The 13,414-nt window shown below is 44.5% G+C and overlaps 1 protein-coding gene across 1 annotated transcript in view; it reads right to left on the bottom strand.

The window, feature by feature from the left end:
* Window positions 1-430: 430 nt before the first annotated feature.
* LOC147692837 (uncharacterized) overlaps window positions 431-13,414 on the bottom strand; it is a 65,016-nt gene continuing 52,032 nt past the window's right edge. The window contains exon 5 of the mRNA XM_086936843.1: window positions 431-602. Within this exon, the coding sequence (XP_086792969.1) occupies window positions 558-602 (45 nt within the window). The 3' untranslated portion in view covers window positions 431-557. The remainder of the gene's footprint in view (window positions 603-13,414) is intronic.

A 13,414-nucleotide genomic window follows, 5' to 3' on the forward strand; every position in this document is an offset into this window, starting at 1 on the left:
AGTTGTCTTGCTTCATTGCACCAAATATTAGTGAATCTGACTCCCGCCCTCCAACCCCCCTTCCCCCCCCCCCCCCCCCCCCCCCACCCCACCCTCCTCCACGCCCGATTCAGACATTTTCCCTTGCAGGTAAGCGAAAATGCAAGCTGATGTCTTTAAATGCAATGTTTTCATCATTGTGGTCCTACCTGCAGTATGCCCCAACCCCTAACAAAAGAATGTGATCAGAACCAACTAATATTAATCAGTTTTTGTCACACTCAACATGTCAACTATTTTATACAATGTACATTTTGAGTAGTTTATGTGTAAAAATGCATTTCAAATATATTTTCAATCATATGCGAAGCTCCTTGACAGTCGTAGAAGCTGTGTTAGTACTCAGGCCTCTGGTTCAGAGTTAGCAGCCATGAAAGGTAAGAGTTATATTTGCACTTTATTGGTTAAAGTAAGTACCAGTAATACAATGTCACACTATGCTTTGAGATCTGTTCTACTTTTCTACAATGGAAAGGCTTTGTTCAGGTACATCCTTTCAGAGCTGAAACCTCTCAGCTCTAGTTTGATGTTCTGTCTGGGGGAAGTGAGGTCAGCAGCGGCTCCTGCAAAATTGGGAAAGAAAATTAAAGTTAAAGAACAATTTTTGTTGTTAATGCACACTTTGTCACAGTCTTAAAATGTAGGCGCCAATTTAGATACTACATTAAATGCATCGGTGTATTATTAGTCAACATTTTTCCGGTAGTGGGTTTGCATAAATATCCTATGCTTTCAGTAATTACTTTTACGTAGAGTACTATTTAATGTAAATGTAAATGTATAGACTTCAATTTCATCCTCAACTTCAGCAGTACCAAAAACTGATTAAAGTGTAATATTGTATGTCTATAGTGCTCTTTCCAATTCACTGTGACACAGAGGCCCTGAAATGATATTTTGTGTTTTTTATTTTCCTCTTTTTCACCAACTTGTAAGATTGAAAGGGAAAAAAAAGATCTGGTAAGTTTCGACAAAAAAGCGCTAAGGTATGCAATTGGGGCATAACAGAAACAAGGTTGCCCTTTAACTAGAAAAGAAAAGAGGAAGGAGCATAGAACATTTAGTAACATTGAAATGACTATGCAAAGTAACACTGAAATATAGATTAAATGGAACATTATTACCAACCAGAATGGATCAAAATGGAGTATGGAGTGATCACCCGTGTATCATCTGCATGCAGTTATAAGGGGAAAATTTAGAATGTTGTCAAACCACTTAAGAGTTACTTGGAGAGAGAATGCGACTGTGGGTGAATGTGCTTACACAAATAACTAGCACTGGCAAAGCCAATAGGCCCATATGACGCTACAGAGCTATTAGCTTTACTAATGCCTATTTCCTTTGGTATTGGTCGATTTAACTTTATCATTCCAAGATGGCTGGCACATTTGTAAACAATGCGTCAGCCACCTTAAAAGGGTAAAGAATGACGCATGTGTACAGGCACTGGAAGCCATCTTGGAAAGGTTTTTCTTACACTTCACGCAAAAGCATTCAAAGATGGCAGGCGATGAATGCGTACCCGATCATACTCATAGGCTGCCTTCTTAAAATGCTTTTTGTCAAAGTCAATCTCAGCAGGTCTATTCAGCATTTCATCTTTCTGAGGTCAATAAAATGAGTTGGATATCAACAAATACCGATTATTCAGTATCAAGATGCCACAAGCAGTGAACATTTGGTTTTTAATTGTATTTATTGAATTTTGCAATGTTTGATATCAACAGCACAGAATTAGTAGTCATCATTGCATAAACATGCAATAGTGGAGAGATAGAAGGACAAGATGGGAAGAGAAAGGGGAGAAGGAAGAGGGGAAAGGAAAAACAACCAGTAACAATGCCACTAAGTCCTCCCACACTTAGCATTAGGGAGCGGGACTACAGCACCCAAACAATAGGATTCTCACGACAACAGCACCATTCAGTAAAGTCAGAAGACAATGCATCAGTGAGAGGAGAAAATGGTGATCAGACATGCAACTATGAGGGATCCCCAGAGTTGCTCCTGCTTTCAGTCAGTTCCTCATTTAGCCGAAGGTAAGCAGTCAAGGGAGCCCATATGTACCTAGGGTGAGAGCGAGCAGGATCAATTCCCGAAACGCATCTAGCATCTCCGGGCAAAGCGCTGCATCATGCAGCCGAAGACGGCTGTAATGCCAGAAACCGGTCCCCGGGAGCTTGTTTCCTTCCCAGTGTAAGAATTGGCTTTTGTAGTTTGGTTTGCCCTGTTCCCATCATGCACTGGGACAGGAACAGACTAATTTGCATACAGCCAGGTTCTGAAACTGGGATGGTGCAGTGAGCTAAAAAACGGTGTTGGATCTAGCCCTGATCTCTTGACTGGGTGAGAGCTTTCTGCTTAATTCAGAGACTCTGTCCCTCACCACCCCTTGTTGTAAATATGCATCATGCAACCAGGCACTCCTGATGGGGGCTCTTCATCTATCCCGGTGCATTCACACCATACGCTTCACTAACAATAGCAGAATTGCAGTCAGTCGACGGGCTTCGGAGGGAACCTCCTTATCATAGCCAAGGTGGGCTACAAGGGGTGTGTGATCAGGAGAGGGGCAATGCTTCTAAGCACTTCTGCCCAAAAGATGAGACTCTCTGTACAATTCCATGGCAGGTGAAGAAAGTCAGCACATGGTGTAGCGTAGGCAGTGTGAATCTTCTGTAAGGTCCATTTGATGCAATCGTGCAGGTGTGTGATAAATTCTATGTAGGAACTTGAAATGGATCAGGCGACGGAAACCCGGATGGGTACTGTGCGCTGCATGCCAGCACAGATATGTGTAATCAGTCTACGGGGTGAGGGATTGTTCAGCATCTCCTCAAGCACCAGGAGCAAGGTGGGAGTGGGAAATGTAGAATGAAGCTGCCATCTGGGTATGCCACCCCAAAGGATGTGAGATGATTGGGAGACTTCAGACAGTTCAGATAATAGCTGCTAAGCAAGCCCTAATGAGATCACGTTGATCATCAGCCTCCATGGCTCTTGAAGAGCTTAATTGGCTCCCAGTGCTACAGAGGATACAATTCAAATCGCTCTGCATTGTATTTAAAGCTCTACATGATATCAGGTCCAAGCCATTGCAGAGCAAATTCGAAAGGTATGTTCATACAAAAAGCCTTCGATCATCTTCAGCTAAGTTGATAAAAGTGCCTAGGTTTAAAAGAGCAAAAATGGGAGGAAGAGCCTTTAGCACTGCAGCCGCTCGACTCTGGAATGAACTCCTGACTAGTCTTAGACAGATAGAAGATCTTTTGGAGTTTAGAAAGAAATTTTAGACTTGGCTCTATCCCAAAAGTGTAATCTAGATCGTCATCGTTTTTAGTGAGTGCTATCCTCACTGTAACCTATGTGCATAGTAGGGCTAGTGTATATCTTCGCCAGGAACCCTTGGGGTGATAGTGAGGTTTATAAGTTCGAATATCATTAACATTAACAGCTGCAGCCTGCAAAGCTGCGATCCCACTCCGGTCTCCGAGGCCATAGGAAGTAGTTGGTGACCCAAGATTGGAACAGACAGAGCAAAGATATGGTCGAGGCAAGCTCTCTTCCTCAGTCCATCCCATGCCAGAATTGTGCAGGCCACAGTATCCAACCGTTGGCGTACCCGGCGTAGGGTGCCATAGAGCACCATCTAAAGCAGACATGGGGATATGTGGTCAACTTTGGGGGTGGTGTGGGGCAGAACATGGATAGGGTGTTGCCAAAAATGCGCAAAGTGAGCCTGGTCACTGAGAAAGTATAATTCCATATCGGGTGTCTCAGGGCCGCCCTGTTAAAATGGAAGATCAGGATTTCCCATGCCATGCCAGGGCAGGCCAATGAAATGAGGAGGAGCAAAGGTGGCGATGGAAGCAGGCCGGTAGTGGGAGAGGCAGGTTTATGAATAAGTATAACGATTTGGGAAGGACAACCATCTTTGAGATGGTCAGTCTGCTTGTTAAGGATAATGGTATTTTAGACCATGCAGGCATCCGGTTCTCAAACTATGTCATCAGCTTGCCATACCTAACCTGCCACAGCTCATCCGTGCTCTGGCTGAGCCACACCCCTCGATTGCAAACAGAGTTGTGCATCCATGAGAATGGAAAGTCAGAAGCAAAAGGCCTCGTAGTCTCAGTAAGTGGAAGCATGATGGTCTTAGTCAAATTGACAGTGATGCCCGCAATGCCACCAAATCGCGTAAACTCCAGGAGGAGCGGGTCCAGGTTGTCTGACAGGTCTCAAACATATAGGGTGATATCATCCACATAAATGGAGACGAGAATCGGCCTGGGGAGAAAAGCAAGGCTGCAGTGTGAATGATGTTGACGGTCCACATGCGGTTCCATTGCGATAACAAAAAGTATAGGCGAGAGCAGATATCCCTGACGTGTGCTGCATGCAATCTCAAAGGGGGTTAGATAGAGCCATTGATCCTCAAACGGGCAACAGGCAAGGTGTAGAGGTGTCGTATGAGATGCATAAGTTTATGACCCACCCCAAAGCGCCCGAGGGGGTGGAAAAGGTAGGGCCATTTGAGCGAGTTGAAGGTCTTGTAGGCATTGAGGAACACGGCCGCGTACAATAAGTGCGGATCAATTTCATGGAGGAGAGCAAAAAAGGTGTGTAGGTAGTGGGCCGTAGATCTTCCTGGCACAAAGCCCCACTGATCTCGGTGGATCATCTGGGGTTAAATGGGAAGAAGACGCGAGGCAATGAGTTTTGCCAGAAGTATTTTGCCTACGTTTATCATAGAAAGGGGTCTGTAAAGCTCACAGTGCTTGGGGTCTTTATCATGATTTAGGATAGTTATATTGAGTGCTTGGTGCAGGGAAGGGGAACGGAGCTGGTACGTGCAGACTCCTTGTACATGTCAAGGAGGTGGGGAGCCAAGGGGGGGTGGGGGCGCACATTTATCGCAAAAGAAGCCATCACCGGGAAGCCCTGCAATAACTTGAGTAATATCCTCCCCTGTGAAGGGTTTGTTTAAGAAGAGGCAATGGCCTGCCCCATGCCAGAGGAGCTGTACGGAGTACAAGTAGGAGGCTAAATATAGGGTTGTGTTTCATGCTGGGAGGAGAAGTAAAGAGAGGTACATAGAAATCAGCCAGAGTACCCTGAACTGCAACAGAACCAGTCTGTATGTTCTAGTGGTCGCCTAGCAGTTGCACAACATAGTCACTCACCCAAGGTTTCCGTAAGAGCCCAGCTAAGGTTTTACTGGTTCTCTCGCCTTCCCCATAGGGCCCAGCTCATGCTTCTCTACCCAGATTTCTCGGAGAGCTTCCTCCACATATTCCAACAGTTTACTATTGATAGATGCCAGCGGGCCTGTCTCGCCAGACCAAAAAAAATGCAGATGCAATGCATGGATCACCTCCTCTAGATGCCAAAGGCATGCCTGGATCACCCTGAGGACTCCAGCCTGTTTGGCAATGCAGACCACACAAATGACCACCTTTAAAGCCTCCCATAAGGTGGCAGGGGAGTCCACCGATTGGAAATTGAGGGTTAAAAATTCAATGATAGCCTCCTGTACCTCATGTCAGAACATCTGATCTCTCAGTGCACCAGTTGGGAGCTGCCAGGTAAATGCACAAGGAACTGCACCATTCAAGTGTATTTCTAAGAGCATGGTCGAATAGCATTCATGAGAAATGCTGTACAGTGAGGGTCCAAGAGGCAACATCTCTAGTGGCGAGCCCGAGGTCGATTCTGGACCAGGTGTTGTGGGTGGAGGTAATGCATGTGCCTTCAGTGCTATCAATAGATCAATCAATCAATCAGGGGTTTGTAAAGCGTGCTAATCACCCGTGAGAGTCTCAAGGTGCTAGGGTGGGAGGTGGGGGCAGCTCTGGATCAGTCAAAAAGGCAGGCGTTGAGGTCCTTCCTAAACGTGTGGAGGGTCGGGGAGTGTCTGATGTTCACCAGGAGCTCGTACAAGGTCCTGGCTGAGATGTAGGAGAAGGCTCTCCCTCCTGTTCTGTTTCTGTGGATGCGGGGGACCTCTGCCAGGGCGAGGTCGGTGGAGCGAAGGTTCCTTTTGGGTATGTGGAAGGATACTCTCTCATTGAGGTATTTTGGTTCATTGTTGTTGAGGGATTTGTAGGCGTGGGTGAGGAGTTTGAATCTTACCCTCTTCTCGACGGGGAGCCAGTGGAGTTTTCGTAAGTGTTGGGTCATGTGTTCATGACGTTGTGTCCTGAGGACGAGTCTGGCTGCGGCTTTCTGGATGGGGTGATGTGCATGCCAAAGATCTGTGAGGGCATTGTCAGTCATGATGGCATGTAAGCGCGCAGCTGATTGTGGGTGCGGGTGGCGTGATGCGCTGAATCCATCTGTGTCGGCATGAAATATCATGTTAAAGTCTCCATCCCTAAGGATGGCCCTCGGGCCCATAGTTCCTTTCAGACACCATTCCTCAGCAAAAAAGGTGAACAAGATGAAATACCATTCCTGTGGGTCGCAAAGCGCTGAGCAGATGCGTCAATGTAGGGCTTTGCGGAGCACCACAGCCGTACCTCTCGCATAATTAGAGTAACATGCAGTGTGCATTTTGCCTATCCAACTCGTCCTCAGTCATGTCAGCGTGGTGGCCGTCAGATGTAATTCTTGTAATAGGCACACGTCTATGTTATTTCGGTATGAGGAAATCTGTTGTGCCTTATGTATACCTCTAATGTACCAGGTTAGGCACTTGACTGATCTCATCAGGGGGGTGTAAACGGTACGGAGCCATCTACATAAGGTCAAGTGCTGTGGATGTGGAAAAGGGAGTTTAGTAAGGCAGAGTGGATGAACAGGGGAATTACCAAACCAAAAAAAGGTAGAATAATACAGTGTCACAACAACCACCTCCCACCTCCCACCTTGGCCCTCCAACCGGGCCAAAAAAGATCAACCCTCCTTTCCAACATCACCCAAAAAAGAAATCTAAAAAGACACAGTGGTACTCATTCCAGGGAGGCGAGATGTCTGTCCAGCACTCTCCCAGCAACAGAAGCACTGGGTGGCCAGAGAGGCAGACAGGAGTGGCCAGGGGTGAGCGTGCCACAATCAGATAATATATTTTCTTAAAGTGGGCCGTTGGGGTCAAGACTTCACATTGTGAGTGTAAGTAAGGCAGGGAAGGAGATGCCTGGGTCAGGGCGGCAGCAAGGGTCCTTCAGATGGACTCAGACAATGCCAAGTCACTCAGTAATTCTCATTGAAATGTTCGCAACCAGAGTACACAGGTGAAGACGGTGGGGACTTCTGATAGCAGGCAGACCCCTTGAGAACTTAGCAGCAGCCTTCGGGTCAGTAAAAAATATTAGGTTTGCCGAAGTGGTGAATATAGAGTTTGGCAGGATAGATTAAAGAGTATTTGGCATCCATCAATTGAAGGGTCCACTTCACCAGAATGAAAGCACGCCTGGGTGCCTGGACAGCCATAGGAACATCTGGGAAGAATGAGAGCTCATTGCCCTGAAACTGAAGTGGATGTTGTTCACTGGCAAGGCAGAGATTAGTGTCTCTGTCGCGATCATTCAGGAGCCTTGTGATTATTGGGTTCTTGGAGTGGGCTGCTGTCCCATCGACCTATGCGCTCTCTCAACAATCAACAAGGGGTAGAGGGCCCCACCAAAGAGGCCTGAAGGCTGCGCTGGGCAGATCGTGAGAGAGAACTAGGGACAAAGGAGCACCTTAATTTGTACCGGGGTGTGCAGGAACCCTTGCTCTAAAAATAGAGAAAACAGACATGTGAGCCGTGGAAACTGAAGCTGAAAGGTTAACAGTTTTATTAAGAAGATGCAACTTCTAGAAACAATAATATAAAGGCATAAAAATCACATTAGTCCTGTATACAGTGCTCCGCATTCACTGGTAGCCACGTGTATTTACATTTCAGTTCTGAACATTGCATTTACTTAATACAAGCTTTCAAACTGCTAGAGAGAAAGGGTCTAAAACCTTAAAGACACCTTTATCATATAGCGCAGACTTTACCTTCGGGTAAAGTCCGCGCTATATAACATCGCATAAATAAATGAAGCAATGTGACAGTGGGCTGGGCTAGCCTGAATAATAACACTTGACAGGCACTGAAATATTTTAAATTATGGACTTGCATGTTGTCACATAGCTTTAAAAGTTCACGAAGCCTGCCAAGTTGTGAATATACTTCTTGGACCATGAAATTGAATGTAGCTTTTTCCCAAAGTCTTGAAATATATCTCTCTGGCTTTGCAAGTCTAACAGCCAGGTTTAAATACAGCCTCATTCTTCCTATCAATACAAAATTATGTTACATAATTTTCTCAGGACTTGTGGTAGTGGATGAGAATATAGATCAAGAATCAGAATTTGAATTATTCTTTTTGTAACATAATTTGAAAGAATTGAACTGCAAAATGTATTTCTATGCAAACATAAAAAATCCAATCGCTTATGCTATTGAACCAGGTGAGATTTGCTGGTAGGATCGATTCCATTTAAGCAGTGGCTAGTGGGACTGAATCCTATTCAGAAAGCTCCAGTTCAGACCGTAAAACTTTGAAAGCAAAAGGAAAGTAGAATCTTTATTAGGGCAAAAGTAATTATCTATAGATGTTACAATAGGTTTCAGTATAGATTTTGCATCCTGTTTAATATACCTTGTTGTGGTTCCAAGGGACTCGACAGTCAAAGTTGTTTTGCTTGTGCAGGTTCTTGGTTCTAAATAATACGAACTTTTCCAAATTTTCATTGTTTTGTTTCAGAATTTGTTTGGACTTACACGGTAGGTTTGTTACTTTTAACTGAAAACTGTGTTGTTTGTAAAAATATAGTCTGATTATATCACCCAAGACAAAATGAAGTATAGCATTTTACCCAACAGAGTGAAGATAAGTAAACTGCTTAATTGACTTATTTAACTAACGAGTACAATGCTTGATACACTTATTTAACTAACCAGACTATATATAAAGATTTTTCACCCAAATCACATGACAAGGGGTTGTTGTATAGTATGTGCAATGAAATCACTTTTAGTAACTGAAATGGCTACACTAATAGGATATATGATGCACGAGTCCACCAGTCATATAAGAAAAACTTATAAGACTGTGGCAAGATTGAAGAATAGTGGTCACGCCACATGTTTCCAGAGGTGGAAAATATGCATCTCGTTTTGATGTTCTTTCAGGTTTATCTTTAAGTTGGTTAGTGTTTCTATCACTGGACTGAACCAAATTGATGTTAAATTAAATCATTTAGCTTTTAATTGCCTTAAAGTATTTTATGATATTACTGTATGTGCAGTGATTGAGTAAGAATAATAGGAGAGCGGTAGGGGAGCATTTCTATCTGGGTGTATTGTGTAAGCTGCATTGTTTTGTCTTTAGGCTTCATCGCCATTTTCCATTACTGACTGCTCCTTCATCCTCTGCCAAGCAAATATAATAAAGTTATGCTTTACGACTTAAGATATAGCTAGTGCTGCAATGAATACCAACCCACAGTGCCTAAATTATTTGTTTATCGCACACCCCAGTGGTTTCTTCTAAATAGTCAATGAATGTTGGTGCATTACAAGAGTCAGCTGCAATGTTTCCTGCGACCAAAAGGCAGATTTGAATCGTTTATATTGGAAATCACAATAAAGAATTAATTCACTTCATTTGAAGGCGTGACTCAATAGATGTGACAATGAATAACTTATCTATGGAATGAACTGATACAAATGGAGTTGCTTTTAACGAAGTGGGGTTGATGACCTATTTATATGTTGAGTGCATTTTGAAGTGTAAAAACAGATAGAAACAAATGTCTGTGTCACAGTGGCACATGTGGAGAGAGTGTATACTACCAGAATATTGAGTTTTAGATATTGTGGTACAAAAGTATCATAACCAAAATATTGGCTACTTGCAGCACAATATGTCTGTGTTTGATATTTGAACATAAACCTTCATGGCAACAATCTGGCTACCTCTAGCTACCCCTCAGGAAACAGCGTCCATCAAAGCCATCTGGGACAGACAGGATGACATTATGGCTTTCCCAGACTTACCAGTGGCTCATCCACGACATATTGTGGTTCTTCAGAGAGACTTTCTGGAGGTCCCTGGATTATCAGTGTCTCATCATTCTTGACCAATTGAGATTGATGGAATGATGGAAATCACATGCGGAAGTTTGCAAACCAAACATGTATTTGCAAACCCTCCCCCTCCCAGAGTATGAAATTTCATGCCACAATTACTGTTCATTCACGGAAATGACAGGATTCCATGTGAATTGCATTTCATATTCATAAAACCTTCTTTTCAGAAACTGGTAAGATTATGTTTTTGGGCACAACTGCTACATTTGTAAAGTATATTTAAAGATAATCTTACAGGGAAAAATGATGCTGGGATCAGGAGACATTCCCCTGCTTCTGGCCCTTTGTTGCCTAGGGCACTTATTGCTATCACTGTTATTTTATGTCTTGTTTGGAGAATCGACTGCCGGAGGCCTTGGAAACCGGAATCTCAAACTCCCGTACCTGCGCACTCCGGGACCCCCTGCACGAGTATCGACTGCAGGGGACACCGGGCTTAGAGACCTCCCCTTGTAGAACCCATGGCTCTAATCGAGCTTCTGAGCCCCCCATGGTCCCAGACCCCCCGCATGAGTGCAGACTGCCGGAGGCCTTGGACCCTGGACTTGGACCCCGTCCTGCAATAGTGGAAATAGACACCCCTATTGGAGTCCCCACTTACTGTTCAGATAACATCACGCTCAGGGAAGCTGAAATGGCAATTGAGAAATTGCTCCCAAATAAGGCCCCGGGCCTGGATAAGCTCCCCGGAGATCTTTTTAGATCTCAGCCAAAGATCTGGGCCCCATACTTGTTGGTTCTGTTCAATGCTGTCCTACGAGGCTCCCCAGTACCTGAGACCTGGCTGGGGGCTGAGATTGTTCCAATCTTTAAAAAGGGTTGCCCGCTTGCCCCATCAAATTATAGACCAATCAGTCTACTTGACACTACTCAGAAGCTGATGGGCCGAATTCTGCTGGAGAGGTTACTGGGGTGGATGGAGGAAAACAAAACTTTGACCACCCTCCAAGCCGGTTTTAGATCAGGGGTCTCGACCTTGGACCAGATCTTTCGACTCCAGGTCCTATACTGGAAAACTGCAAGAGTAGAGGGTGGCAGCCTCTACCTTGTTTTTGTGGACCTGCGGGCCGCATTCGATCTGGTCCCGAGGGAGAGGCTCTGGACGGTGTTGGAGGAACTTGGTCTTCCTCCTTACTTATTAGACTCCATAACCCGGCTCCACACCGAGAATTTTGCCCAGGTGAGATGTGGCAAGAATGGAGAATTATCTGATCGTTTCCCTGTCACACGAGGAGTACGCCAGGGCTGCGTATTAGCCCCTACCCTCTTTAGCTTATATGTTAATGGCCTGATAGACAGACTCAATTGTGTCAAGGACAATGATGCACCACGCCTGGCAACTGGCAGGGTGCCCGCTCTGATGTTCGCAGACGACACCTTGCTGTTGTCGCGGACATCATCGGGCATTCAGCGGGTTTTGGACGGGCTTGTTTCCTTTTGCGCCTCGCGGGGTTTGGAGATCAACTTGGAGAAACCAAGTTCATGATCTTCAACCCCCCGAGGCACACCCGCCCCAACCCCACATTGAACGGAACCCCCCTTGAGAGAGTCAAGACATTCACATATTTGGGAGTGACTTTGACAGAACAATTCACATGGGACCAGCAAGTCTCTAAATCCTCCTTGAGACATGCACAGATAATGGGTGGCATAGGCAGATTTTGCAGCACCTTATCTTTCAAACCGGTTACCCCAGCCCTAGAGATATATAAAACACAGGTTAGGTCTGCAGCCTTATATGCTGCAGAACTCTGGGGACACACCAACACATGTAACCTAACAAAAGTGGAACATTCCTTTATGCGGCATTTGTTCGATCTGCCGCAAAGTACGCCTCTGCTCCCACTACGCTTGGACCTGGGCCTGGAACCTATTACTGAGCTGACGGCAGCCCGACCTCTGCTCTATTGGAGAAGGCTCTGGTCTGTCCCGGAGCTGGAACCGTTTAGAGCAGAATTCAAAACCATTTGGGGGCAGTTAAAGACCAAGAACATACCATGGCTGGCACATGTTAAGTCCCTTTTTTACCAAATCGGCCTTCCCCAACTTTGGGATACACCGGAGGATAGCTGTTTGAGGATTCAAAGGACTGTCTTGGTGGCAGCTGTAAAAGCGTACAACCTCAAATTGCTACATTGTTCAAATTCCCTGGGCAGACTGTCCAATGAGTTCCTGAAAATTAAAGTTGAATTCAGGATGGAGGCGTTCCTGGATCAGGTGCAACCTCCACTGGCAAGAAAGCTATACATTCAACTGAGACACGGCTCTCTACCACTCGGGAATTCACTTCAAGATGGACAAAAGCGATGAAGGCTAACTGCCCTGCCTGCAACCATGCCAGGGAAGATATTATACATATCCTCTTTTTCTGTCCAGCATATGGTGAAATTCGGAAGTGCTGGATCATCCCGCTTTGTAAAAACGTGGGCTTTAGACACTGTGCTCTTGCCTGCAGAGTCTTAACCTATGACACTACCCCTCCTATTATCTTTGCTGTTTCCCGGTTTCTTGTCGGTATGTGGAGGAGAAGATCCGCAATAATCCATAAGGACTAAGGGACCATTGCTTTATTTTTAACTACTCCTTTGATATCCAATGTTTAATAACTTTTTAATTTGATGTATTTATATTTCAAATCTGTGCTTGTATATATTTTATTGCACTTTTATGGTCTTTGACCGAAATAAAGTTATCAAAGTGAATAGTTTAAATAATTATGGCTTGAATTAAATAACCACTATTGATGACTGAGGCCTAACACGTAATATTCATGTGACCGCCCTATTGCCTTCGTGTGTCTCTGACAACTGAAGAAAATTCAGCAATTACAATTTGACAAATTAAAGGGACCGTCATTTGGCTTCCGACAATGAGTGAAAGAGCTTCACATTTTTAATCTATAAGAAATGTGAGATACATAGAACTAATATAAAATCAAATATGCACTGTGTGCTTTTTACTTCCAAGAATCTGAAGAAAGTCCAGCCATTGCAACTATAATAATATTCAAGACCATGGTAAGCCTTGTCGCAGTTAAAGAAATGCCTTAAATTTACAGGGCTGTTAAAATCCAGCATATTAAAAGCCTCCTATGTATCGGCTTAATCACTAGTGTGCTGAACCTCCTAACATTTTAACATGAATGCTATTCAGATGTCCACATAGACTTTATATGTACACGTATTAATTACAGTTTCTGTTTTATGATAGCTTGCAACCTTGAACTCTCAGATGGAGGACACATAC

Source organism: Lissotriton vulgaris, chromosome 9 (assembly GCF_964263255.1).
Source record: "Lissotriton vulgaris chromosome 9, aLisVul1.2, whole genome shotgun sequence".
Taxonomy (NCBI): domain Eukaryota; kingdom Metazoa; phylum Chordata; class Amphibia; order Caudata; family Salamandridae; genus Lissotriton; species Lissotriton vulgaris.